The sequence below is a fragment of the Phocoena phocoena genome, chromosome 20, assembly GCF_963924675.1.
Source record: "Phocoena phocoena chromosome 20, mPhoPho1.1, whole genome shotgun sequence".
Classification (NCBI taxonomy): domain Eukaryota; kingdom Metazoa; phylum Chordata; class Mammalia; order Artiodactyla; family Phocoenidae; genus Phocoena; species Phocoena phocoena.
The window spans coordinates 5,751,449-5,778,719 of record NC_089238.1 but is presented as its reverse complement, the minus strand read 5'-3'; the positions used below and the strand labels follow the sequence as shown (position 1 = coordinate 5,778,719).

The 27,271-nt window shown below is 47.9% G+C and overlaps 1 protein-coding gene across 1 annotated transcript; it reads right to left on the bottom strand.

Annotated features, from left to right (window-relative positions):
* Positions 1 to 6,250: 6,250 nt before the first annotated feature.
* SIGLEC5 (sialic acid binding Ig like lectin 5) lies at positions 6,251 to 10,340 on the bottom strand. The gene is made up of 9 exons (XM_065899093.1): positions 10,304 to 10,340; positions 9,846 to 10,226; positions 9,344 to 9,622; positions 9,040 to 9,087; positions 8,057 to 8,311; positions 7,688 to 7,972; positions 7,364 to 7,463; positions 6,381 to 6,516; positions 6,251 to 6,277 (listed from the first exon to the last, which is right to left on the bottom strand). The coding sequence occupies exons 1-9, from the start codon at positions 10,338 to 10,340 to the stop codon at positions 6,251 to 6,253; spliced, it is 1,548 nt and encodes a 515-aa protein (XP_065755165.1).
* Positions 10,341 to 27,271: the final 16,931 nt, after the last annotated feature.

The following is a 27,271-nucleotide window of genomic DNA, read 5'->3' as shown; positions in this document are numbered from 1 at the left end:
AATTGAGACAGGTCAGGGACCTGCCCCCAGGGGGCACTCCAACCACCCTGCCAGACCCCGGGGAGGTCCTAGCTGAACGATTGACGCTGTCCATGGTTCTGGATCATAGCTGGGCACTGAGTTCAGGAAAACCCCAACTCCGTCAAGGACCCCAATCCACAGACACAAGGTCCTGAGCCTTAGGCCAGCAGGGCACCTAAGTCGGAGGGGCTTCAGAAGGCTTTCTTTTTTAATTAATGTTGTCATAGTATCTAATTTTGTCTGCTTTTACAATTGACCTTCTCTATCCTTATAATTTAGATGCATATATTGTAAAGAGCATATACTTGGAATAAGAATCCAAGCTGACTCTCTGCTTTTAACTGAAGCATTTATCCAGTATAGTCAATGTAGGTACCCCACGTTACATTTTATCTTCTATATGTGCCGCCAGTTTCACGTTATTTTATCTCTCCATTCTTGTCTTCTTTTGATTTACTAAGTTTTTATAGGATAGTTTTAAAGGCTTCTAGTTTGTAAGTCATACATTCTGATTCTATTCTTGTCGTCATTACCATAAAATTCCTGCATGCTTAATTAACCTACTAAAGTAAATGAAAACCTCTATCTCCTCCTGGATAATCTGCAGATATTAGGAAATGTAAAGTCCACTTACCTCCCCCCACCCCCAGCTTTGGACTTAGCTGTTGTTATTGTCAGGAAATCTTTTTAAGTTTTTGGTCGCACCCCACAGCATGTGGGATCTTAGTTCCCTGACCAGGGATTGAACCCACGCCCCCTGCATTGGAAGGCAGAGTCTTAACCACTGGACCTCTGGGGAAATCCCTACTGTCAGGGATTTTTAAACTATCTTCTATTGTTATTCTACCGGTAGAGAAGCTCTCATGTATTTGTTCTAAATTGTACTGCTTCCTCATTTTTGAATTATCTTTACAGAGTATAGGTTATAAAATTATATTTCAAGACAGTATTTGCTTTCTTCTGCTCTCCATGGTGCTACTTGATAAGTCAGTCAAACTGCTCTTCTTTGGAAGGTAATTGGTCTTTTTTATATATAAATTTATTTATTTTATTTTAGGCTGCTTTGGGTCTTCATTGCTGCATGCGGGCTTTCTCTAGTTGCGACGAGTGGGGGCTACTCTTTGTTGTGGTGAGCGGGCTTCTCATTGCGGTGGCTTCTCGTTGCGGAGCACGGGCTCTAGGCGCACGGGCTTCAGTAGTTGTGGCATGCGGGCTCAGTAGTTGTGGCTCTTGGGCTCTAGAGCACAGGCTAAGTAGTTGTGGTGCACGGGCTTAGTTGCTCCGCAGCATGTGGGATCTTCCAAGACCAGGGATCGAACCTGTGTCCCCTGCATTGGTGGGTGGATTCTTAACCACTGTGCTACCAGGGAAGTCCCCGTGAAGGACTTTAAATGCTGGGACAGATGCTTGCAATGTACTAAGACCAGGAAGCCACAAACAGGTTTGTGCAGGAGAGTAAGGGTCAGCCCTCTGGCTGTTGGGAAGATCCCTTTAGGGTCCATAAATGAGATAGGGAAGGGACTGGAGGTCAGGAGATGGAAATGTGCTGCAAGAATTGACAGATAAAAGTGAGGCAAGGGGCTTCCCTCGCGGCGCAGTGGTTGAGAGTCCACCTGCCGATGCAAGGGATGCGGGTTCGTGCCCCGGTCCGGGAAGATCCCACATGCCGCGGAGCGGCTGGGCCCGTGAGCCATGGCCGCTGAGCCTGCGCGTCCGGAGCCTGTGCTCCGCAACGGGAGAGGCCACAACAGTGAGAGGCCCGCGTACCGCAAAAAAAAAAAAAAAAAAAGTAAAAGGAGCAGCTCTGTGTGGACAAATGGTGGGGAAATGAAAAGAAATTGACTACTGTTCACACAACCTGCCCACAATCTGAAGTGTCACACGGACTTCCATTACCACATGAGGCAGTCTTGGTGCGCTCACTTCTCCATCATTTATTCAGGGGAGTGAGTCATTTGTTGAAATCTGAAACCTCTCAGAAGAAAAATACATCTGCAGGGGTTGCAGGAGGCTAGGCGTTTCTTCTTCAGTACCTGAAGCCCAAAAGGACCAGCTGATTCTTGAAGGAAATGACATTACATGTCTATCAAATTCAGCTGCTTTGATTCAGCAAGCCATGACCGTTAAAAACAAGAATATTACAAATTTTTCAGATGGTATCTTTATCTCTGAAAAGGAATGGTTCAGCAGGCTTATGGATAAGATCTAAGAATTTTCCAGCTACCAATGCAACAAGATTCTAAATGGCACCCAAGACCAATTTGTGATTTTTTTAAATTAATTAATTAATTAATTAATTAATTAATTTTTGGCTATGTTGGGTCTTCGTTTCTGCGCGAGGGCTTTCTCTAGTTGCGGCGAGCAGGGGCCAGTCTTCATCACGGTGCGCGGGCCTCTCACTGTCGCGGCCTCTCTTGTCGCGGAGCACAGGCTCCAGACGTGCAGGCTCAGTAGTTGTGGCTCACGGGCCCAGTTGCTCCGCAGCACGTGGGATCTTCCCAGACCAGGGCACGAACCCGTGTCCCCTGCATTGGCAGGCAGATTCTCAACCACCGCGCCACCAGGGAAGCCCCTGTGATTTTTTTTAAATTACAAAAACAACCTCATATGTTTTGAAAAAACTTTTTTTTTTTCATTCTGCATACCAGCAATGAGCAATCAGAAAATGCACTTTAAAAAAGATAGCATCAGCCTTCCAAGATGGCCCACACTCTATGGAGTGTGTATCTCCCTGAATAAACCTTCTTTCACTTTGTCTTGCTCTTGAATCCTTGCCTGCACAAAGCCAAGAACCCACACTTGGCGGCCATCCCAGGGACGCAGACATGACTTGGGACGTGACCATCCTCTCGCACCCCACTCTCTTTACTGCAACATCTTTTCTGGCACCCAATGAGGGGCCTCCAAGGCCATAATCTCGATCCGCCTACTGGGCTATGGCTCCCCTCTGAAGGGTGGCTGGGACTTCTCCTGAGCCACGTAGATTCAAGTAGCCCGTTAAGTGGCAGCTGACGTCACCTGCAGGGTCTGGCAGAGAGCAGCTCTTTGGCCGTGAAGAAGCTCACTGAGGCCAAGGCTTTTCCCCCTCCATCTTTCTCATTCTCCTATTGCTCTATCTCTTTGGGCTTGAAAAGATCCACCCAGACGACCACCAAACATCCAAATTAAGACTGCGCGGCAAGTAATTGACAACTTGGTTGGGTCTAAAGAACTCCTGCCAGGGGGCTTATCTGGTGGTGCAGGGGTTGAGAATCTGCCTGCCAATGCAGGGGACACGGGTTCGAGCCCTGGTCTGGGAGGATCCCACATGCCTTGGAGCAACTAGACCCGTGAGCCACAACTACTGAGCCTGCGCGTCTGGAGCCTGTGCTCCGCAACAGGAGAGGCCGCAACAGTGAGAGGCCCACGCACCGCGATGAAGAGCGGCCCCCGCGTGCCGCAACTAGAGAAAGCCCTCGCAGAGAAACCGAAGACCCAGCACAGCCAAATATAAAAAAATAAAACAAATAAAATAAAAAAGTTAGCATTTACAATAGTAACAATAACTAGTATTTAGGAAGAAAAATAGCAAAAGATGACCAAGACCTGTGTGAAGGAATTGTCCCTCTTTCTTGAAAACATTTTTTAAAAGACTTAAATGAATAGAGATATCCATTTTTCGTGGATTAGAAGACTTAAATTCAAAAACAAGTACACTCTTCCTGAATTGATCTATGGATTCAATGTAATTCCAATCAAAACTCCAACAGGAGTATTTTTTTTGGAACTTGACAAACTGACTCTAACATTTAAATAGAACAACAAAGGGCCAAAGACAACTTCTGAAAAAGATTCAGGAGGAGGTTTTGCTCTGTTAGATACCAGGACTTATGTTTGAGTTTATAGATTCTGTGACTGTAGACACAGTTCTGACTCAGGGACTATAAAATTGACCATTGGAATAGAAGAGGCCACAGAAAGAGGCCCACCCATGTATGGAATTTTGATGTATGGCAAAAATGGCATGGCAGGTCAGCAGGGGAGGGAGCGAAGGACTATTCTATAAATGAAGGAAGGACATATATAGATCGACACTGCACACCACACACAAAACTCAACTCCCGGTAGATGAAGTCTTTAAATGTCAACAGGAAAACAAAACTTTTAATAGAAACTATACTTGAATATCCTTCTAATCTTAAGATGGGGAAGAGTTTCTTAAATGAGACCCAAAAGGCATTCAATAGAAAAGAGAAGACTGGTAAATATGGTTATATTACAATTCAGAACTTACCATAATCAGAGGTCACCTTTAAATAAAGTGAAGATAAGCTACTCACTGGGAGAAGATATTTACCATGTATATAACCAGAAAGAAAAAAAAAAAACAGTATAAAAATGTATAAAGAACTCCAACAAGTTTAAAAAGAAAAAGTCAAACACCCAGCAGGGGAATGGGCCGTGGATGGGACCCGGCATTTTATAGAGAACATGTTCATATACCACTGAAGACATAGAGAGACTTTTGTTTTCATTGGTAACCAAGGAAATGCAAACCAACACCATAGTGAGATGGTGAGATGACAAAAAAAAAAACAAAAAAAATTGAGAAAACCAAGTGTTGGAGAGATTGTAGATCAACAGAATCTGATAAGCACCGATGGGAGTATAAGTGAATGCAGTTGCTTTGGAAAACGCTTTGTCATGATCTTGTAGATATGAACTTTACGTACACTATGACCTAGTAATTAAATACTTCAGTAATGATAAAGAAAAACTCTCACAAGTGAATACGGTGAGACACGAATAAGAATGTTCGTAAGAGCAACACCTGGAAACAACTCAAATGTCCATCAACACAAGCTTAGTTAGATTATAGACATAATAATAAAATGGATTGTTATACAATGGAGAACTGCAACTTTATATAAAAATACTCTTTGCGACCTAATGTTGCATCTACAAAGCGAGTCCAAGAAGAGTATGCGGAACGTGAAGCCCTTTGTAGGTTCAGAAGCAATTAAACTAAACAGTGTACATTTTGGGTAAACATATATGTGATAACACCAGCAACAAAAGATTCAGAGCGGGGCTTCCCTGGTGGCGCAGTGGTTAAGAACCGCCTGCCAATGCAGGGGACACGGGTTCGAGCTCTGGTCCGGGAAGATCCCACATGCCACAGAGCAACTGAGCCCGTGCGCCACAACTACTGAGCCTGCGCTCTAGACCCTGTGAGCCACAACTACTGAACCCATGTGCCACAACTACTGAAGCCCGCGCGCCTAGAGCCCATGCTCCGCAACAAGAGAAGCCACTGCAGTGAGAAGCCCGTGCACCGCAACGAAGAGTAGCCCCCGCTCGCCACAACTAGAGAAAGCCCACGTGCATCAACAAAGACCCAACGCAGCCAAAAATAATAAAGAAATTAAATAAAGAAATTTAAAAAAAAAGAGATTCAGAGCAGTGGTTACTGAGGATGGATCAGGGAGCAACATGGGTAGATAAAAGTCATCATCAATGTTTGAAGTCTTAGGTTGGACGGGAGGTTTACATTTGCTTATCATATTATGAAAAACAAAGCAAACACTGCTTGTTCCAGTGATAATAGCTTGGTCACGAACAAAGCATTTTGGATAACTCCATTTAGGGCAACGCGAGCCCAATTTTAAAAAAGAGAAGGGGGGTCGTGCTGGACAGGGACAGAGTGAGAGAAAATTACAACCCCTGCCCTCTCAAGGACTTTACAAATACGATGAGAGGGTGGAGACAGGTAAATATAGTGATGTTGTGTGATGTGACCCTCAGTACAGGGGTGGACACAGAGCTCTGGGGATACAGAGAAGGGAGGGATGGGCATTGACAGGGAGGGAGAGGACAAAGGTTTCCCAGAGTAAGAGATGTCGATATTGGAGCTAGAAGGAGGAGGCGAGGTGGTCTGGTCGAAATGAGAAAGGAAGGGCATTTCAGGTAGAAGGAACTGTACATTCAAAGGCTCCGAGTCATCAGGTAATAGATTTCTATGGAGACAGTGAGAAGGCCAGTGTAGCTGGACCCTAGGGCAGGACCAGTGGCTGGAGCGGCCATCAGGGGAGACCTCAGGAAGGACTTCGTATATCAGACCAAGGATTAGGACTTGATTCTCTAAGCAGTGGTAGCAAACAACAGCTTTGAAACTCCCGAAGGGCTGGAAAGTACTAGTTTGGGGGAGATGGTTCTGGAAGGCTGTATCTGGCAAAGAGGTGAGGTTGGCTCAGTGGTCAGCAGAGGACCATTGCGTCTGGGGGATGAAGGGGAAGAACAGAAGGGGAGTCAATGCCCAGGTGTCTGCCCGGGGGACCAGGGAGGAGCAGGAAATACTGAGGAACTCAGTCTGGACCCACCGAGTGGATACGCCCAGGGCTCCCACTGCAGGAGAAGACGTCCACATCACTCACCCAGGCGATGGTACCCATGACGGGGTCTTCACCATCCACACCCTCTGGTCTCCTGGCTGCCTGCTTTCTGCGGGCTTTCACTCTAGGAGAAGAAACCAGTGTAAGAGAAGAGAAGAAAATGCAGGCAGGACGGCTCGGGCAAAGGCAAGCAGGCTGCCCCCACTCCCTGGTAAGACACCTCAGGCATCCGGACCCTGGAACCGGACTCAGAGGCCTTCCTGACATGCAAGTGAGTGCTTCATCCTCTTGGATGACCAGGACCTTGGCCAAGACTGAATTTCCATCCCTAAAGACCCCACTTACACATGAAAACTTGTACGTGAATGTTATTATTATTGGCAAATGATGGCCAAAAAGTGGAAACAACCCAAATGTCCATCAGTGGATGAGTGGATGGGTAGAAATGTGCTCCATTCATACAAGGGAACATCATTTGGAAATAAAAAGGAACAAAGTACTGACACATGCCACAACGTGCATGAACCTTGAAATCATCACGCTAAACAAAAGGAGTCAGTCTCAAGGGACCACATATTTTATGATTCCACAATGTCCGGAATAGACAACTCTAGAGGGACTCAGATTCCTGGTTGTCTAGGGCAGGGGACGGATCAGATGGGATGACAAGGGGTGTGCGTTTCCTTTTGGTTTCATTTCATGGGCTAATGAAAAAGTTCTATCAAAATCATGGTGATGGACACACAACTCTGAATAGACTGAAAGCCAGTAAATTGTACACCTTAAATGTATGGGAATTCTATCTCACGAAGGCTGTTACCTATTCCCCCACAACCCCACAAAAAAAAAAAAAAAAAGACCCGCTCTGGATCTAATCTACTCAGCTCTGCCTTTCTGGGGTTAAATGACCTTTCTCTGGACTGCCTACCACACACACCTCCCTGTACACCTCCCCAAGAACACAGGCTTACATGCAAAAGAAGATAACACACAAACACAGTGACAGCAGGGCCATGGCACCGGCACCTGCAAGGGCCCCACGAACCACTCCGGTCAGGGATGCCGGTTTCCCTGCAGAGGAGAGGGCTGTGAGATGAGCTCACTCCCAAGATTCAGTCTCTTGCCTTCCCACCTCCTTGCAGAACTTGCTGGAGAACTCCTTCAGGTCTGAGATGGGGCACCCTGTCCTAGCAAACACCTTCTGTCCGGGCCCCAGCCCCTCTCCCTCCAAGCATCATCTTCTAGGACCTTAACTCCTTTCCCCCTAAGCCTCTGCCCTCAACAGGTCCCCTGACCTGGCAGCAGCAGGACAGTGGCGCTCTGGGTCCCGTGGACGTTCTGGGCCTCGCAGCTGAGTCGGAGGCCAAAGCTGAGCCCGTGGCTGAGGCTCAGGGAGCTGTTGGCCCAGGGCCCAGCCGAGCTGGAGGTGACCTTGAAGGAGGCGTTGCTGAAATTCCCCTCCAGCAGCCCCTCCCCCAGCCGCCAGCGCAGGGAGGGGGCCGGCTGGGCTCGGGAGGAACAGTCGCAGTGCAGACCCTCCTCCTCCTGGGAGCAGGAGGGTCCCAGCAGCTGCGGGGCGTCTGTACAGAGAGGGAGGAGAGTCAGCGGTGCCTCTCCCCTCACGTGGGCCCAGGTGTCCTGCCCCCAGGGGTCCCCGCACTCACAGACCACGGAGAGGCTCAGAGACGTGATCTGGGAGCCCAGAGGGTTCTGAGCTCGGCAGGTGAGCTCGCTTTCTGCAGCGCCTAAGCCTGGCAGCTCCAGGATCCTGGTGCTGGAGATGCGGGTGGCGTTCAGGGCTGGGGACGCCCGGAACCAGCTCAGCTGTGCAGGCGGGTTGCTGTCAGCAACACAGAGCAGCTGCAGAGCCTGGCTCTCCGAGATGAGAAGGGATGAGCTGTTTTGTAGAGCCTTGAGGGCTTTGGGGGAAAGTGCAGCGAGAGCTGGGGGAGGCTGAGGTCTCATCCCTCCTGCCTTCCCAGGATCTAGTTGGCCTCTCCCTCTCCTCCCCTGGCCCGCTAACTTGCTTCGGTGTGGGTTCCGAGGCTGGACCCTCACACCCTAAGGAGGTTGACCCAACGTGTCTGGGCCTCGTATCTTCAGGGGAGGCTCAGTGTCTCAATGGGACGTGCCTGGGCTGTTTGGTGGAAAGAGCACAGAGAGCCTCAAGCCTTGGGAAACTGATTCAGTGAAGGCTCCAGGAAACGGGACTCAGGAGGTTCTGTGGAGGAAAACCACAGCGCACAGCCACGGTGAAGTGAAATGGGCTTTGAACAGAGTGTGTGGTGCGTACGTGTGTGGTGCGTATGTGTGTGTGTGTGGCCTGTATGTGTATGTCCCCGCGTGTGTAGGTGCATGTGTGCGTGTGTGTGTGTATTGCATGTGTGTCTGCATTTCTGTACGTGTCTGTGTGTCTGTGTAGAGATGTGGATATGTGTGTACGTGCATGTATATATGTATGTGTGTGTGTGTGTATATGTGTATTGAATCTGTGTGGACTAGCGCCTGGGAGGTGGGGGAGAGAGGGTGGTGATTTTTATCCTTGCTCTTCCCGTACGTGATGGCATTCAAGCCCTAATCCCACCCTCTCTGCTTGGAGGTGGTCCCAGGAGCTGGACCCAGCCCTGGAGAAGAGGTCCTTTCCTACCTGTGACATTTCTGAAGCAGAGGTTGATGCTGAGGTTCCACGGAGCATCTAGGATGGAAAGATATGGCCTTGCTTCAGAGCGGACCAGTGGGATCGAAACTGACCCAGCACCCAAGGAAGGAAACCAGGAAGGGGGCATGGCTGTCCTCATGGCCTCTCCCCACCTCGGCTCCCAAGGCTCAGATCCATAAAAGAGTGAGCTGGCCCTCGTTCTATCCCTGCCCTCTACACACACACACACACACACACACACACACACACACAGCCAACTGCCCTCAGGGACCCAGCCCCCCTCCAAACTCACATGACACATTGAGTCGGATGGTTCTCTCCATGGTCACTTGATCTCCTTGGAGTTCCACACGACAGGTGAGGTTGGTGCCATGGTCCTGGGGCCTCGGGGTGAGGGTGAGCACCGAGGAGTGGAGGGTCTCTGGGTCCATGGCATCAAGGGCATCCCCCGCCCAGGAGAATGAGAAAACTCTTCCCCCATCACAGACTGGTGACAGGTGGCAAGTCAGGTTTGTCGGGCGGCCGGACTCCAGAGCCTCCAGAAAATGGATGTCAGGTTTCTCTGTTGGGGCTGACGAGAAGAGAGGGAGATGCCTGGGCCCCAGGGGGGTGGGGGCCCAGAATGTGACCCTGAGAGGGACCAGTGCTTCAGAGCCACAGCTCACCCCAGGTCTTGTGTCTCTTCTGAACCCCTAAACCCCAAGACCTGGAGCAGGGAGTGGTCCTGTGTCCTGTTCCTGTTCTAATACGGGAGTCTCCACGTCCCAGGGTCCTCTCCTGGGCCCCTGCCATACCTGTCACCTGCAAATTCAGCTTCTTATCTCTGTAGCTGTATTTCATATCACCTCTCTCCACTCGGAAGAAGTAGACTCCTGTGTCGCTCATCCTGGCATCTCTGATGTTCAGGGAGCAGTTCTTTCTCCTGCGGTCCCGGAAGAGGTGGAATCGGCCCTGGGTCTCTGGCTTCACTTGTCTACCTGGGTTGTCTGTGGCCACAGGATCACTGCGGTGTATGTTGTCCCCTTCCCGGAACCAATAGATGAAGGGTTCTTCATGGAGGTACCACGAACTCCAAGGGTAGGAAAAAGAGCAGGGCACGTAGACGCCCAGGCACGCCTGCACCGTCACTGATTCCTGCACTAGGAGCCAGTACCCGTGGTCCTCCTGCAGGGACCCTGGGGGACACAGAGGCTCCGCTGAAGCTCCAGCCCCTCCCCCACCCTTGCCGCCCCTCCTCCCTCGGCCCACTCACCCCCCCAAAGCAGGGGCAGCAGCAGCAGGGGCACCATGTCCGCGTCCGCCAGCGCAGAGCCCGGGTCCAAGTGCCTCCGTCAGGGAAGGAAGCGCCGCGAATGTGGGGAGCGACCGAGGAAGCCCCAACAGGAAGCCAGAGGGTGACAGAGACAGCCTTGGCCAAGCAGAAGGGGAACTTGGACGCCACGGGCCACAGGAGGGGGAAGGTCAGGCTGGGAAATCATCCCGTTTCCCTCGTCTCTCCTATTTGCAGCTGCAGACTGTGACCTACTGAAATGTGAGGCTTGTCTAGGCTCCCAAGGCCCCACAGCTGTAGCCCTTCCCTGTACACTGTTGTCTACACGGGGAAGAGAGCACCACCTGTCCAGCTCCCTGGGGATCAGAGCCTCTGGGAGGTCAAAGAGCAAATTCATTATCACATGTTGAAGGGAGCCCAGGCTGAGGGTCCAGGTGATGGAGGCCTGCCCCCAAGTCAGGAGAAAGGTGAGTTCTCAGCAACAAGCATGTCAGTTGGACATGACTCGGTCCACAGTGGTCACACAGCTGTGGTCGCCACCAGTGACCCTGAAGCCTCCTGACCCCGTGGAGTTAGGTCCCTGTTCCCGTCACTGTCCTCGTCCCCGGCAGCCTCAGACTCTGGTCCTGGTGTTGATGCCCAAAGCAGACCGAGTGCAGGGCATTTCGAATGTGGGAGTTGAAGGCAAGGAGTGCCCGGGTTGGAACCCAGACACCTGCCTACCTACCTACTCACCTGCCACCTGTTCAACTTTACCAAAGTTACTTAGCCTCTCTGTGCCTCATTTTGCTCATCTGAAAAACAGAGACACTAGCAGAAATGCTGTGTGAGGATTAGATGAGTTCATATGTGTCAGGTGCTTAGGACACAGCCTGGCACTGATACTCACTCATTCAACTAAGGCTTTGAGGACACCTGCTGTGTGCCATGCCCCCATGTAGGGGCTATGTAGGGGCTGGAGATACAACACAGGATAAGCTCCTAGGATGGAAAAGGTGAGTCAACAATCTGAGTGGGGAGACTAACATTTAATAAGAAAATTAAGATACACAGTCTCAGGGCTTCCCTGGTGGCGCAGTGGTTGAGAATCCGCCTGCCGATGCAGGGGACGCGGGTTCGTGCCCCGGTCCGGGAGGATCCCACATGCCGTGGAGCGGCTGGGCCCGTGAGCCATGGCCGCTGGGCCTGCACGTTCGGAGCCTGTGCTCCGCAGCGGGAGAGGCCACAACAGTGAGAGGCCCGCGTACTGCAAAAAAAAAAAAAAAAAAAAAAAAAAGATACACAGTATCTTGGAGAATGATGTAGTCTAAGGAAACAATTAAAAACAGGTAAGTAGGAACTCTCCTGGTGGCGCAGTGGATAGGACTCTGTGCTCCCAACGCAGGGGGCCCAGGTTCAGTCCCACAGGGAACTAGATCCCACATGCATGCCACAACTAAGAGTTCACATGCCACAACTAAGGAGCCTCCCTGCCACAACTAAGACCCTGTGCAACCAAATAAATAATATTGAGAAAAACAGGAAAGCAGAAGAGGGATTGTTGAGAACTGCTGAAATTTTTTAAAACGTGGCTGGGGCATGCCTCATGGAGAGGGTGACATCTGAGTAAACACATGAAGAAAGTAAGAGAGAATGACTCCTATGGGTATCCAGGCAAAAGTGATCCACCCTGAAGGAAGAGGACATTCAAAAGTCCCAGGGTGGGAGCCTGTGTGGTGTGTTTAGCAGCAGCTGGATGACAGGGTAGCAGAGTGATTAATGGGGTCAATAAGAAGAGTAGGTCTGAGAGGTATCATAGGTCAGATTATGAAGAAATTTTGAGACTATTGTAAGATTTTGGCTTTTACTCTGGGTGTATTAGGGTTCTCTAGAAACAGAACCAACAGCATGTGTACACATACATAAAGAGATTCATTATAAGGAACTGGCTCATGTGATTACAGAGGTTGACAAGTTCCCAAGATCTGTGGTCAGCAAACTGGAGACCCAGGAGTGCTGATGGTGTTGTTCTAGTTTGAAGGTGTGCAGGCTTGAGACCTAGGTAGAGCTGTTGTTTCAAGTTCGAAGGGAGGAAAAAAACTGATATCCCAGCTGGAATGCATTCAGGCAGGAGGAGTTCCCTTACTCATGGGCGGGTCAGCCCTTTTCTTCTATTCGAGCCTTCAACTGATCGGATGAGGCCCACCCACATTCGGGAGAGCAATCTGCTTTACTCAGTCTACTGATTTAAATATCAATCTCATCCATGGGGTGTATATATATATATATATATATATATATATATATACAATGGAATGCTACTCGGCCATAAAAAAGAACAAAATTTTGCCATTTGTAGCAACATGGATGGACTTGGAGGGCATTATGCTAAGTGAAATAAGTCAGACAAAGAAAGACAAATACTGTATATCACTTATGTGTGAAATCTAAAAAATAAAACAAACTAGTGAATATAACAAAAAAGAAGACGACTCACAGACATAGAGAACAAGCTAATGGTTACCATTGCGGGGGGATATAGAGGTGGGGGAGCGGGTTCGAGCCCTGGTCTGGGAAGATCCCACATGCCGCGGAGCAACTAAGCCCGTGCGCCACAACTACTGAGCCCGTGAACCACAACTACTGAGCCTGCATGCCACAACTACTGAGGCCCGCACGCCTAGAGCCTGTGCTCCGCAACAAGAGAAGCCACCGCAATGAGAAGCCCGTGCACCACAACAAAGAGTAGCCCCCACTCAACGCAGCCAAAAAAAAAAAAAAAAGGGATGTATTGTGCGATATGGAAAATATAGCCAATATTTTGTAATAACTGTAAATGGAAAGTAACCTTTAAAAATTGTATTAAAAATTTTTAATTTTTTCAATAAATAAAATAAAATGTAAACAAACAAACAAAACCCAAACAAACAAAAATCAGTCTGATCCAAAAACACCTTCACAGAAACACCCAGAATGATGTTTGACCAAATGTCTGGGCACCTCGTGGCCCAGCCAAGTTGACACATAAAATGCGTCATCACACTGAGTGAGTTGTCATGATTTCAACAGTGATACTGATGTGTGTGTGTGGTTTTCTTCCACATCACCAAGCAATTAACTCAATTCTGACGCCACCTCCCTAAAGATAGCATCAGATCCCACAGGTTAAGGGCTGAGTCCCACAAAACTGCCTCAACTTCAGACACCAATTACAAGTCCAGGTTGTCACCTGTGCTTCTGATCCACTGGCTATAGATCAGAGGTTCCCGTGATCTCCTCCTTGCGTTCCATTGATTTGCTAGAGCAACTCACAGAACCCAGAGAAACCAGTTGACTTACTATCTTACCAGTAATCTAGGTTACTAGATTATTACAAAGGATATTAAAGGATACAAATCAACAGCCAGGTGAAAAATGCATAAGGCAAGTTATGCGGGAAGGGGCATGGAATTTTCACCCTCTCCTGGGTACACCGTTCTCCCTGAATCTCCACCTGTTCACCAGCCTAGAATCTCTCCAAACCCCATGCTTTTGGATTTTTTGGAGACTTCACTACATAGTCATGATTGATTAAATCAGTGGCCATTGGTCATTGATTCAGCTTCTGGGGTCCTCTCTCTTCCCTAGAGGTCAAGGGCATGGGACTGAAAGTTCCAACTCTCTAATCACCTCTAGGGCTTCCCTGGCAACCAAGCCCCATCTTAAGTGCTTCTCAAAAGCGGCTTCATTAAAATAACACAAGACCCCTTTATCACTCTCATTTCTTAGGAAATCTCCAGGTTTTTAGGAGCTCTGTGCCAGAAACAGGGATGAAGACCGAACATACATATTTCTTATTATAAATCACAATGTCACAGGTGTGAAGGCAGTTCAGGGCTTGAGCAGAAAAGGGGCAGGCTCTGATTTACTTTCACCTGATCACTCTACTTGCTGTACTGAGCCTAGACTTCTGTGCCAGGGCTGTTGCAAATGCCTGGGACGTGAGATGGGGGTGGCCAGGTCAGACCAGGTGTAGTTGGTGAGAAGCAGACCAGAACCTGAACGCCAGAACCCTTTCAGAAGCAAAGGGTCTGTTGTCCAGGAAGATCTGGAGCTGAAGCACCCGTTATATATACCTTACCACAAATGACCTCCAATCCAGACCTCCCCTATCACTGGTTCTGCATACCAACCTCCTCCCCTAATTCATAAAACTTTGACCAAACCCAACTTGGGGAGACAGATTTGAGCTTTGCCTCCTGTCTCCTTGCTGGTCGACCACTCAGTAAAGCTTTTTCTTTTCTCAAAAGCCGGTGCCATCATATTGGCTTCTAGGTGCATCGAGCGGTGAGCACTTGGTAACAGTTGCTGGTAACAGTTGCTTGGTAACAGTTGCTGACGTGAAGCCACCATTGCCACAGAGGCAAAGACTTTAAGGGATTTTTAAAAAATATTTATTTATTTATTTTGGCTGCTCCGGGTCCTAGTTGCGGTCTGCGGGATCTTAGTTCCCTGACCAGGGATCGAACCCAGGCCCCCTGCATCGGGAGCATGGAGTCTTAACCACTGGACCACCAGGGACGTCCCTAAGGGATTTTTAAAGAGGATTGGGCGCTCTACTGGGAATGTGTGGAGTGAGAAATGCATATTTGACACACAAATGGAGAATCAACAGAATGTACTCATTCTATGAGTCTGGAGTTTAAGGAAAAGTTCTAGCTGGACACGCACACTTGGCCTGTCACCATGCAGACAGCATTTCAAGTCATGAGCCTGAGAGAGATCAGAGAGGGAGTGAGTTTAACTGGAAAAGATAAGGGAGTTCCCTGATGGCGTAGTGGGTAGGATTCCAGGCTTTCGCTTCTGTGGCCCAGGTTCGGGGAACTGAGATCCCGCAAGCTACACTGCGCGACAAAAAAAAAAAAAAAAAAAAAGGAAAAGAGATGGGGACCATCTCCAGGGGCTCTATGAGCTGCATATCAGACCCAGCTTCCTGCTGAAAATAACTAAAATTACAATTTCATTTTAAAATAAATAATCATCGTAACTGTTCTGAAAATCCTCGAAGCGCTGGCCGGAGAGAAGAATTTTCAGTCCGAAATCTAGGAGAGGGTGGAAATCCAGAGAGGGAACCCAAGTCACACATGCCCTGGGGGAATTCTGAACATGAAAAACTTGAATTTGGGCCTTCATGCACCTGAGGATCGAAGTCAGCCTAGACGTCAGGGAAGGGAAAAGCTTGGGACTCGTGGTCACACACAGCTTCTGCACGCTCTCAGGCTCTGTCTAGGGGGACGGAAACTAGAGCAGGGCCAGCCCTGCAGGTGGGCCTGCACTCCCCACTCCCCCCCACACACCCCCGGGGTTACCCAGTCATTAGTAGGGAGGGCAGAAGCATCTCTAGGCTGGAAGGTCAAGACCCTGCCCTTGAGACACTTGGTGACCAGGCATCTGGAACCTGGGACCATTTACTGAAGTGCTTGCACCTGAAGAAATGTCTCACTGAGCAATAAAATACAAAGAAACTACAAGGGACTAAAAATAACTGCATGCATGGGCAAGTGGGGCAAATTATGAACAACAAGATACAAAAAGACCAAAACCCAACTGCCACTTCTGAGGTGCGGGGAGCAAAAGCAGGGTCCTGCGCATGATCCCTGCGCACGGCACCACCAAGGGGGTGGGCGGACCACCTGAGCTACACCTCAGGCCCGACCCACCGATCTGCCCCTACCCTCACCCCCTTTAAGGGACCAGCTCACTCCCCTAGAGAGTGAGCAAGGGCACCTTTCTGCAGCACAATAAAGCCCAATAAAGCCTTACCTGAATTTCTCATCTGGCCTCTCATCAATTTCTCTTTTTTCTTTTTAACGATCTTTATTTATTTATTTTGGCTGCGTTGGGTCTTCGTTGCTGCACGCGGGCTTTCTCTAGTTGCGGCGAGCGGGGGCTACTCTTTGTTGCCATGCGCGGGCTTCTCATTGCGGTGGCTTCTCTTGTTGCGGAGCATGAGCTCTAGGTGCACGGGCTTCAGTAGTTGTGGCACATGGGCTCAGTAGTTGTGGCCTGCAGGCTCAGTAGTTGTGGCACACGGGCTTAGTTGCTCCACGGCATGTGGGATCTTCCTGGACTAGGGATCGAATCCATGTCCCCCGCTTGGCAGGCAGATTCTTAACCATTGAGCCACCAGGGAAGTCCCTCATCAATTTCTATTGATTAAAGGGTCTAAGGACCTGGGTCTACAACACCCTGGTATTACCTCATTCTCTCACCCCATGTTCTGATTCATCTATCAGGAATGGGAGCACAGACACAATCAGTGAGCGGGAAGGAAGCTGCATCTAGAAGCTGCAGCGCATGGACGGAAGGACTGGACGGAAGGATGCTGATTGAACAGAAAAGGAAGTTTCCCCATAGCATTGTTACCAAACGCAAGTTCATGCACAGTGCACAGTGAAGACAAACAAACCCGACAGCGTTTGGAGAAAGGTTTATTCCAGGGCCACGCAGGGCGACGGGTGAATCATGCTTAGAAAAACCTGAACTCCACGAAGGGTCTCAGCAAAGCTTTTTTTTTTTTTTTTTTTTTGCGGTACGCGGGCCTCTCACTGTTGTGGCCTCTCCCATTGTGGAGCACAGGCTCCGGACGCGCAGGCTCAGCGGTCATGGCTCACGGGCCCAGCCGCTCCGCGGCATGTGGGATACTCCCGGGTCCGGGCACGAACCTGTGTCCCCTGCATCGGCAGGCGGACTCTCAACCACTGCGCCACCAAGGAAGCCGTCAGCAAAGCATTTTTAAAGGCCAGGTGAGTGAGGGGTGTCCCAGGGTGTGTGATCAGCTCGTGCACAATTCTCTAATTGGTTGATGGTGATCAATATTTAGGCGCCAGAAGCTCCGGGGGCTACACGCTCCTGATCATCAAGTAGTTAATTTCTCCCATTTGGTGGTGGTCTTTAGCAACCGAAAATCTCAGGAAATATACATGAGATACTATTGTCAGCGTACTTCAGAGAAGAGCTACAGCAGGGGGTATGGGGGAGGGGTCTTTCCCAGGAAGGTCCCATAGGGTCCTGCTCGGTTGCAACATCTCTGGGGAAGGAAGAGGCGGGACTGGACATCCTCAGAGCTCAATACTTGGTGAGAGCCTGCCTGAGAACAAGGCCAGCAAAGCTACAGGGTTAATGATTCTTTTTTCTTTTTTTGGCTGCGCTGCATGGCATGCGGGATCTTAGTTTCCCCTCTCCCCCCACCCCCTCCCACTCCCACCCTTGCATGGAACTTAGATCCCTAACCAGGGATCAAACCCATGCCCCCTTCAGTGGAAGCACCGAGTCTTAACCACTGGACTGCCAGGGAAGTCCCAACAATTTCTTTTTAAAAAAGGAGTTTGGTGACACTGACCAAGTCCCGAAACCCTCAGTGGCCTCAGCCCCTGAAGTTGCCCCAAACCTCCCTGTGAGACTTGCTTTCAATTTCCCAGTTCACAGCCCTTCTGTGGACTCTTGGGAAACACGCTGACCTATGTTCATAGTTTTTAGCAACCCCTTCTCTGATGCCCATTAATACAAAATAAAAATGACCAAAACCTGCCATAGAAATAAACAAAGACCAATGTCTTAGTTCAGGCTGCCATAATGAAGTGCTGGGGGGCTTAAACAAAAGGAAGCTATTTCTCACAGTCCTGGAGGCTGGAAAGTCCAAGATCAAGGGGGAGGCTGATTCAGTTCCCTGGTGAGGAAGACCCATTTCCTGGCTTGCAGGTGGCCACCCTCTCACTGTGCCCTCCTGCAGCAGGAAGAGAGAGATTGAGAGAGCAAGCACCGCTCATTCTTCTGATTATAAGGACACTAATTTCGTCATGGGGGCTCTACCCTCATGGCCTCATTTAATCCTATTTACCTCCCGAAGGCCCTACCTCCAAATACCATCACTTCATGGGTTAGGGCTCCAACATACAGATTTGGGTGTGGAAACAAACATTCAGTCCAAAACAACCAACCAAAGGAGAACAAGCAGGGACTACTTAGAGCTTGCTGTTGTAACCGGAAGTGGGGTCTGGCTGCTCGCCCCTCAAAAGCCAATAAAGAGGCAAGGTTGGTGGAAAGGAAAGTTTGCTTTATTTTTGATGCTGGTGGGGAGGACACCTGTCCAAAGGCCGACTCCCTGCCTCTGACAATCAGGGAGTGAGAGCTTTTATATACAGAGGGAGGGGGCTACATGCAGAAACAGCACTGTCAGCTCGGACAGTCATCTTGAAATTGGTCATCGGTGGTCTGACCGGCATCGTCTTAATTGTTTTAGGTAAAGTTAATCTTCAGTTCCAGGGTCGGTTTGTTCCCATTTCTCTGAGGCCAGTTCTCGGAATTGTGGCAGCTTAGGTCATGGCTACAGTCTAGTCATCATGTAGTTCACTTCTTCCACCTGGTGGGGCTTTCAGTATCTGTAAGAAAGCTCCCAGGATATGGCTCAGAATGTTACCTGTAGCCCTTCAGGAGGAACTAAAGGTCCTTGGCTGTACTTAATGACTAAACTATTATTATTTGGTCTCCTTTGACTGTCTTCCTTTGTTCCTGCATTTTCTCACTTCTCTGAATAAACTTATTATTTGGCTAAAGTTCTTCCACAGACAACAGGCAGGTGGAGGACATGGCGGGCATAAAGCATAGGGTCCTGCCTCATTTCAAGCAGGGGCTACTTACCCAGAGCTTGCTGTGACAAGGGAGTCGGCCACCAGCAAGTATGTTCTGGCGGACACTCAAAGGCAGACAGAGGAGTGGGGAAGATTCATAGAGGAGAAAAGAGAAGCCTTCAGGTGTGCTCTGATTGGGGCTGTGGACCTGGGACGCTGAGTAGAAGTGGCGCATGCTATGTGATCGGTTGGGGGTACATATTTGGCTTGCTGTGATTATTTCTAAATTGGGAGCAGGGATAAAAACTAGGGAAGCTGCCATCAAGTCCTGTCCATTTGGGGCTGATACAGGGGTTGTTGTTTAGCTTCCTGAAAGGTTGCCAGAGATACGGTCTGAGTTTCTACAAGTCTGACTTGTTGATAGCAGGCCGGCCCCAAGGGCTGGTTTCTGTAGATGATGGGTTGGTTTCCTGGACTTGGTGCTGCCCATTGTGCGTTAAGGTTCTATTCTGACCTATGGTCTGAGGTCATCCATTGGTATATTCAGACTCTCACAGTGTTGTAGAACATACTCCACATTCAAGAAGAGCGGCAACATCATCTCAGGGAAAGGACCTACACGCTTCTGTTTTCAAAACAAATCTGTTACCTTCTTGAATGTCTAAACAGAAGACGCAGGACTAATCTGGTAGTTGAGCTAAAGAACAGGCTAAAATTTCTCCGCCTGGGCTTCCCTGGTGGTGCAGTGGTGAAGAACTTGCCTGCCAATGTAGGGGACACATGTTCGAGCCCTGGTCCGGGAAGATCCCACGTGCCGCAGAGCAACTAAGCCTGTGCACCACAACTATCGAGCCTGCACTCTAGAGGCTGCAAGACACAACTACTGAGCCCGTGTGCCACAACTACTGAAGCCCGTGCGGCTAGAGCCCGTGCTCCGCAACAAGAGAAGCCACCACAATAAGCCCACGCACTGCAACGAAGAGTAGCCCCTGCTCACCGCAACTAGAGAAAAGCCTGCACGCAGCAATGAAGACCCAACACAGCCAAAAATAAATAAATATATATATTTTTTTTTGCGGTACGCGGGCCTCTCACTGTTGTGGCTTCTCCCGTTGCGCAGGCTCAGCGGCCATGGCTCACGGGCCCAGCCGCTCCGTGGCATGTGGGATCTTCCTGGACCGGGGCACAAACCCGTGTCCCCTGCATCGGCAGGCGGACTCTCAACCACTGCGCCACTAGGGAAGCCCTAAATAAATAAATTAAAAAAAATTTCTCTGCCTAATTAAATTATGTGAAGCCTAAGATTATGGCTTAGGGAAAAAAGGCTGGGCAGCATTGATCTCAGTGGCAATGGATGGTGGGGAGAGGAGCTCATCTTCTTTCACGAGAGATGAGGTCCCAGCAGCATGGTGACAGGAGACTCACAGCTGGTATGGGGCTTCATGGCATGGAGATGGACAGTGGGGATTAATATCCCATTTAAGTTGCTTCCTTTTTTGTGGGGTCATTCCCTGCTGCAGTCCCCAAACTTTAAGTACGTTACACATAATCCCATTGGATTCATAGTGCTGGAGAATGCAAGAAAGAAGTTCCCATATTGGGAGAAAGGACATGGCTGCAGATGGTAATTAGAAGAATGACGTCATCCATAGAAATCCTCTCAAATAAGATGCAGGGCTGGCAGTCTTGCATTTCCTGTACTTTTTTGGCATGGGAACTTCAGTTATATTCTCCCGATATTAAAATCCTGGAGGGGGGCTTCCCTGGTGGCGCAGCGGTTGAGAGTCCGCCTGCCGATGCAGGGGACATGGGTTCGTGCCCCGGTCCGGGAAGATCCCACGTGCCGCGGAGCGGCTGGGCCCGTGAGCCATGGCCGCTGAGCCTGCACGTCCGGAGCCTGTGCTCCGCAACGGGAGAGGCCACAACAGTGAGAGGCCCGTGTACCGCAAAAAAAAAAAAAAAAAAAAAATTATAAATAAATAAATAAATAATAAAATCCTGGAGGGCTGCAAGATTTGGAGGACCTCGTTTCGTACCATGCATGATGTTAAAATCCCTGAGGATATCGATCTGTAATACGACAATTTGGACATAATTGAAGGAGGACAGAAGGAGAACCAAGAACAAAGGCATAAGCACTGTCTGAGGACATGGCATGATGTAGTGAAGTTAAAGAGTGGGGAGGAAATTATGCAGGGCTCCATTTAGCAAGGATGTCAACCATGGGAAAGATGACATCCAAACTCGAGCAGCAGTGACTCCAGGGCTGAGGAAAAAACGGGGCACCTCTGAAGACCTGGCTCTGAGTTGGCTTCTGGTGAACAGTCAAGGTCTATCTCATATTTGTGTTTCATTTGGCTGAAACAGTTTGGAAATATTCTAACTAAAAAACGTAGAATATTTAAACATTGGGAAATATCTCACCATAACATGAAAGCCTTCTTGAAAAAATCGGAAGGTCTGATATTCTCACAGAGTAGCCATCAGCCGAGGCTGAACAATAAATGATCTCCTTTACTTTGCTATACTCCCCAGCATGCACTATTGCATCCCTCCACTAAAGCCAAATCCAGGTACCATTTGTCAGAACACGTGCCCAGTTGTCTTCCTTACACTAGTCTACTTCACTCATTTACCATAGCTGTCTTGTCCACGTAGAGACTTGATCTGGGAGGCCCTGAACCTACCAAACAAAAATCCCACAAGCTGTAAGGTGTCTCTAACTGGACTTAGCCAAGGTCAAGCGCTCCTTGAGAAAGGGGAAGAAACCAAAGTTCAAGGGCTCCCCCTGCTGGATTTGAGGAACTTAACATTTTTAACATATTTCAGAGGTTAAGTTTAGGGAAACCATGTTCCCAACGTGCAGATGTGATAGGCCCAGCCTCCAACAAAAATATGACACACACGCAGAAAGAGAACAAAAATGACACAGCAAGAGGGCTTCGGTTTCAGTCCTAACATTAAAATTTTTTGGAAGTTGTCCATCTCATTCTTACAATGAGAAAAATGTGAACAAACTGGGAATCAATGATTTTTCTCAGACCCATCAGAGAACTGAGATCACAGAGCAAGCCACCACCCTAAAATCTAGAGAGACTGGAAAATCCAGAAAGTTACAACTGAGGTCTTTCTCTTCACTTTCTGCTCAGCTTTGCTGTGAACCTAAAACTGCTGTAAAAAACTGTCTATTGGGCTTCCCTGGTGGTGCAGTGGTTGAGAGTCCGCCTGCCGATGCAGGGGACACGGGTTCGTGCCCCGGTCCGGGAAGATCCCACATGCCGCGGAGCGGCTGGGCCCGTGAGCCATGGCTGCTGGGCCTGCGCGTCCGGAGCCTGTGCTCCGCAACGGGAGAGGCCACAACAGTGAGAGGCCCGTGTACCACAAAAAAACAACAGCAACAACAAAAAACAAAAAACTGTCTATTATAACACCACCACTACTACAGTCTAAAGAGACAAACCAAGCATCTGAACAAGACCCTGAAATGACCCAGATGTTGAAATTATCACACAGGGAATTTAAAATAGCCATGATTGCTATGTTAAAAGTTCTAAAAGAAAAAAAAAACTAGACAGCATGCAAAAACAGATGGTAATGCAGCAGAGAGATGGAAGCTCTCAGATAGAATCAAAATGAAATGCTAGGAATCAAAAACACCATTAACAGAAATGAAGAATTCCTGGTCTGTCTGACTGACAGCAAACTAACGCCTCCCCTGCAACACTGAGATGTGGGTCCAGGAGAGAAAATCCCTCAGCTCGTCGGGTCCTGGCTTGGGGAAGTATTGACTTTTATAAAATATTGAATATTCTAATTCATGAGCACGCTATATCTCTTATTTAGGGTTTCTTTAATTTCTCTCAGCAACATTTTCCAGTCTTCAGAGTAACAGTCTTGAAACTATTTGTTAGTTTTACTTTTAGATATATTGTGGATTTTCATTCTTTTTAAAAAGATATTGTATTTTTAATTTAATTTTCTGCTGTTGCTAATATGGATATAGAAGTTATTTCTGTGTATTGATTTTGGTTACAGCTACTCTGCTAAATTACCTACTAATTCCAATAGTTCGCTCGTATATTTTGTTTGTTTGTTTTTCTTTTTGGTTTTTGGCCACGGCACGCAGCTTGAGGGATCTTAGTTCCCTGACCAGACACTGAACCCGGGCCCATGGCCGTGAAAGCTCAGAGTGCTAACCACTGGACCGCCAGGGAGTTCCCTCACTTGCGTATTTTGTGTTTTCTCTGTACACTGTCTTGCCATTGGAAACAATGATGTTTTGCTTCTCTCTTTCCAATCACTATGCCTTTTATTCCTTTTCCTGTTTCATTGCACCCTCTAGTAATTTCATTACAATGTTGAATAGAAGTGGTTGGAATAGACATCCTTGTCTTTTTCTTGACCTTAGAGTAAACGTGTTCAGTATTTCACTATTTAATATAACTGAAAGCCCATGTTACGTAAGTACAGTGAATCCAGGGCTACTCACCAAAAAAAAAAAAAAATCTAGATCATAGTTTGTATTTAGTTTACATACACGTTTTAAAAACTGTTTTAATTCATCAGTCACCGTTTAACACTTGGAGATATCTCGCAACAGTCTGAATGGCTAATGTCTCTTGAAAAATTTAAATATCCGGCATTCCCATGCTACAGAAATCAGCTGGGGCTGAGCGGGAGCTGCCCCGTTTTATTTTGCCGCATTCTCCCCTGCTGTGGTCTCCCCTGCACGGAGGCCAGAGTTCAGGTACCATTTGTCAGTATACTTGTCCTGTTGTTTTTCTAACCCCAGGCCTCCTGCACTCACTTTTTTAATATATATTTTAAAATTTATTTATTTTCTTTATTTTTTTCCCACTGCGTCTGGTCTTCGTTGCGGCCCGCGGGCTTCTCTCTAGTTGTGGCTTTTGGGTTTTCTCTCTCTAGTTGTGGTGCCCGGGCCCCAGAGCTCATGGGCTCTGCAGTTTTTGCGGCACGCAGGCACGCGGGCTCGCGGACTCTCTCGTTGAAGGCGTGTGAGCTCAGCAGATGTGGTGCGCGGGCTTAGTTTCCCTGTGGCATGTGGGATCTTCGTTCCCTGACCAGGGATCGAACCAGCATCCCCAACACTGGAAGGCGGATTCTTTACCGCTGGACCACGAAGGAAGTCCCTGCACTCACTTTTATACCTGTTTTTCTACTGTAGGGACTTAATTTTGTATCTCCTGGGAAAATAGATGCACTGACCCATGAAACAAAAGTTCCTCCAGCCAGAGGCTTACTCTCTAACTTCATTCCTCAAGAGTGGATTTGCTCAAGCTGAGGTAGGAAAACAATCAAAGTCTAAGACCGCCCCCTGCTGGGCAAGGCTCACTCAGCAAGCTTGACTGGTAAATTCAAGGAGAGACCAAGATCTCCAATTTCTTCCAAAACACTTTTGACAAAATTCTTTAGAAATTTATTTTATTGAGGTATAGTTGATTTACAATGTTGTGTTAATTTCTACTGTACAGCAAAGTGATTCAGTTATACATATATATACATTCTGTTTCCTATTCTTTTCCATTATGGTTTATTACAGGATACTGAATATAATTCCCTGTGCTATACAGTAGGACCTTGTTGGTTATCCATTCTGTACATAAGAGTTTGCATCTGCTACTCCCAAACTCCCGATTCATCTTTCCCCCACCCTCTCTCCACCTTTTACAAATAATAAAATATAAAAGGAATATAGCATGAAAAAATTAGAGAGTATTTTAATCGATTAACTGTATCAAACAAAAAATGGTAGGCTGTAACAGCTTCCCACTTATTGGAAATTAAAGAAAATTTTCTTTTTAGATATAAGCAATGATAAGACACCAAAATCAAAACAGAACTAGAGAAAAAAAAACAGAACCAGAAAACCTAGGGGAAATAATTAAGGAAAAACAATGACAATTAAAAATTAAAATGGACTTAGGAGAATAAAATACAATATTTGGCACACAGAAAATAAAAACCAGTGGCGTAGACTCCAGGGTTGGGACAATCACACAGGATGCGGGGGAACGAGCCAAGTGTGAAAATGGTGAGAAGACAGGGGCTAGCTCTGGAGGAACATAATTACTCAGAGAAGTCTTTGTTCAATTCATTGTTAATAACTAGAAAATTGGGGATAAATGGAAGATTTTTCAGGAACATGTAAATTTCAAAGATTCTCCAGAAGAGATGAACATATTAAATAAATTAGTAACTATAAGATGAACTGACAGAATCATTAGATTATTTCAAACTATCTACAAACAGGCAATGCTGATTCAAGGTAAACTAAAGATAAAAATGAAAAGTTGGGGACTTCCCGGGCGGTCCAGTGCTTAAGAGCCTGTGCTTCCACTGCAGAGGGCGCCAATTCCAGCCCTGGTCGGGGAACTAAGCTCCCACATGCTGCAAGGCACAGCCAAGAAAAGAAAGAAAGAAAGGATGAAAGAAAGAAAGAAAGAGAGAATGAGACAGAGAGAGAGTGAGAGAGAGAGAGGGCGAGAGGGAGGGAGGAAGGAAGGAAGAAAGAAAGAAAAAAGAGAGAAAGAAAGAGAGCAAGAGCGAGGGAGGGAGGGAGGGAGGGAGGAAGAAAGAAAAAAGAAAGAAAGGTTTCCCAATGATCTGTATAGAGCCAGCATCATGAAATATAAAAACCTAATATGGTAACATGGAAAGCGTTAACTACAGATGAATCTCCCTTTTGAAGATTGATGGGGAAATTCCAAAATAGATAACTAGCAATAGAAAACTCCAGTAAATTAAAAATATATACCATGGGGAGTTCCCTGGTGGCCTAGTGGTTAGAATTCCAGGCTTTCACTGCAGAGGCCCAGGTTCAGTGCCTGGTCAGGGAACTGAAATCCCGCAAGCCGTGGGATCACACACACACACACACACACACACACACACACACACACACACACACATATATATATATATATATATATATATATATATATATATAATCATGGCCAAATGGATATTACCTAGGAATACTGACATGACTGAATATTCGAATATCTATTAAAATAAATTTTCATTTAAATAGATCAAAGAAGACTATGCATATCACTGTGTTACATGCTGAAAGGGAGCTATTAAAACTCAGGTATCATTTACAACAAAAATCCCCTTATATGGAATTATTTTCTTAATCTAGAATTCTATTTACCTACCTACCTATCAAGTCACATAAAACCAAAAACAAGCTAAATGCTTCTATGTAAAACACTGTATTGACCTACCCTGGGATTTCTCTTTTCAGTCTTTACTCATTTCCAAAGCAACCTCATCTAGTCCGAAGGCTTTAAATACTATCAAATATTGACAACTCCCAAATGTATATCTAGGTATATCTTCATCCTAGCCCTCTTTGCAGAACTCCAGACTCATAATTTTTTTTTTTTTTTGGGGGGGCTATGTCGGGTCTTCATTGCTACATGCGGGCTTTCTCTAGCTGCAGCGAGTGGGAGCTATGTGGTGCACGGACCTCTCATTGCGGTGGCTTCTCTTTGTTGCAGAGCACAGGCTCTAGGCACATGGGCTTCAGTAGTTGTGGTTCGCAGGCTCTAGAGCGCAGGCTCAGTAGTTGCGGCTCACAGGATTAGTTGGTCCACGGCATGTGGAATCTTCCCAGACCAGGGCTCGAACCCGTGTCCCCTGAATTGGCAGGCGAATTCTTTTTTGGCGGTATACGGGCCTCTCACTGTTGTGGCCTCTCTCGTTGTGGAGCACAGGCTCCGGACGCGCAGGCTCAGCGGCCATGGCTCACGGGCCCAGCCGCTCCGCGGCATGTGGGATCCTCCCGGACCGGGGCACGAAGCCGTGTCCCCTGCATCGGCAGGCGGACTCTCAACCACTGCGCCACCAGGGAAGCCCTTTGGCAGGCGGATTCTTAACCACTGGACCTCCAGGGAAGTTCCTGTAGATGTATTTCTGATGTATTTGTGGAGGGAGGTGAGCTCTACATCCTACTACTCTGTCATCTTGATTCTCCCCCCACTTCTCTTCCTCTTCTGATCAGTAGAGCTCAGGTGTGGCAGAGCAAGGTAGATACCTGTGCAGAGAGGTGACCTGAAATGCAGTGTCTCAAGCAGAGTGAGGAGAGTGTCTACCCAAGAACGTCAGAGAGAAATGTCAGAACCTCACCTAGGCGAGGAGAGCATTTGCGTTGAGAGCGTCAGGGTTGGGTGGGGACATCCCAGTAGGGGAAGGGAAGCCAAGCAGGATAAGGACCACCGCACTGGGAAGGAATAGTGGCTGAGATGGGGAACTAGTTACACTCAGAGGAACTAATCAAGGGAATTCCCTGGTGGTCCAGTGGTTAGGACTCCAAGCTTTCACTGCAGGGAGCACAGGT

What these genes read in the sequence shown, in the direction of transcription:
- SIGLEC5 (XM_065899093.1), bottom strand. Translation starts at nt 10,340, where the DNA reads ATGGTGCCCCTGCTGCTGCTGCCCCTGCTTTGGGGGG. An exon ending in GCTGAATTTGCAGGTGACAG is followed by an intron (nt 9,623 to 9,845) that starts GTATGGCAGGGG and finishes TCTTCTCGTCAG; the next exon opens with CCCCAACAGAGAAACCTGAC. An exon ending in CTGCTTCAGAAATGTCACAG is followed by an intron (nt 8,312 to 9,039) that starts GTAGGAAAGGAC and finishes TTTCCCCCAAAG; the next exon opens with CCCTCAAGGCTCTACAAAAC.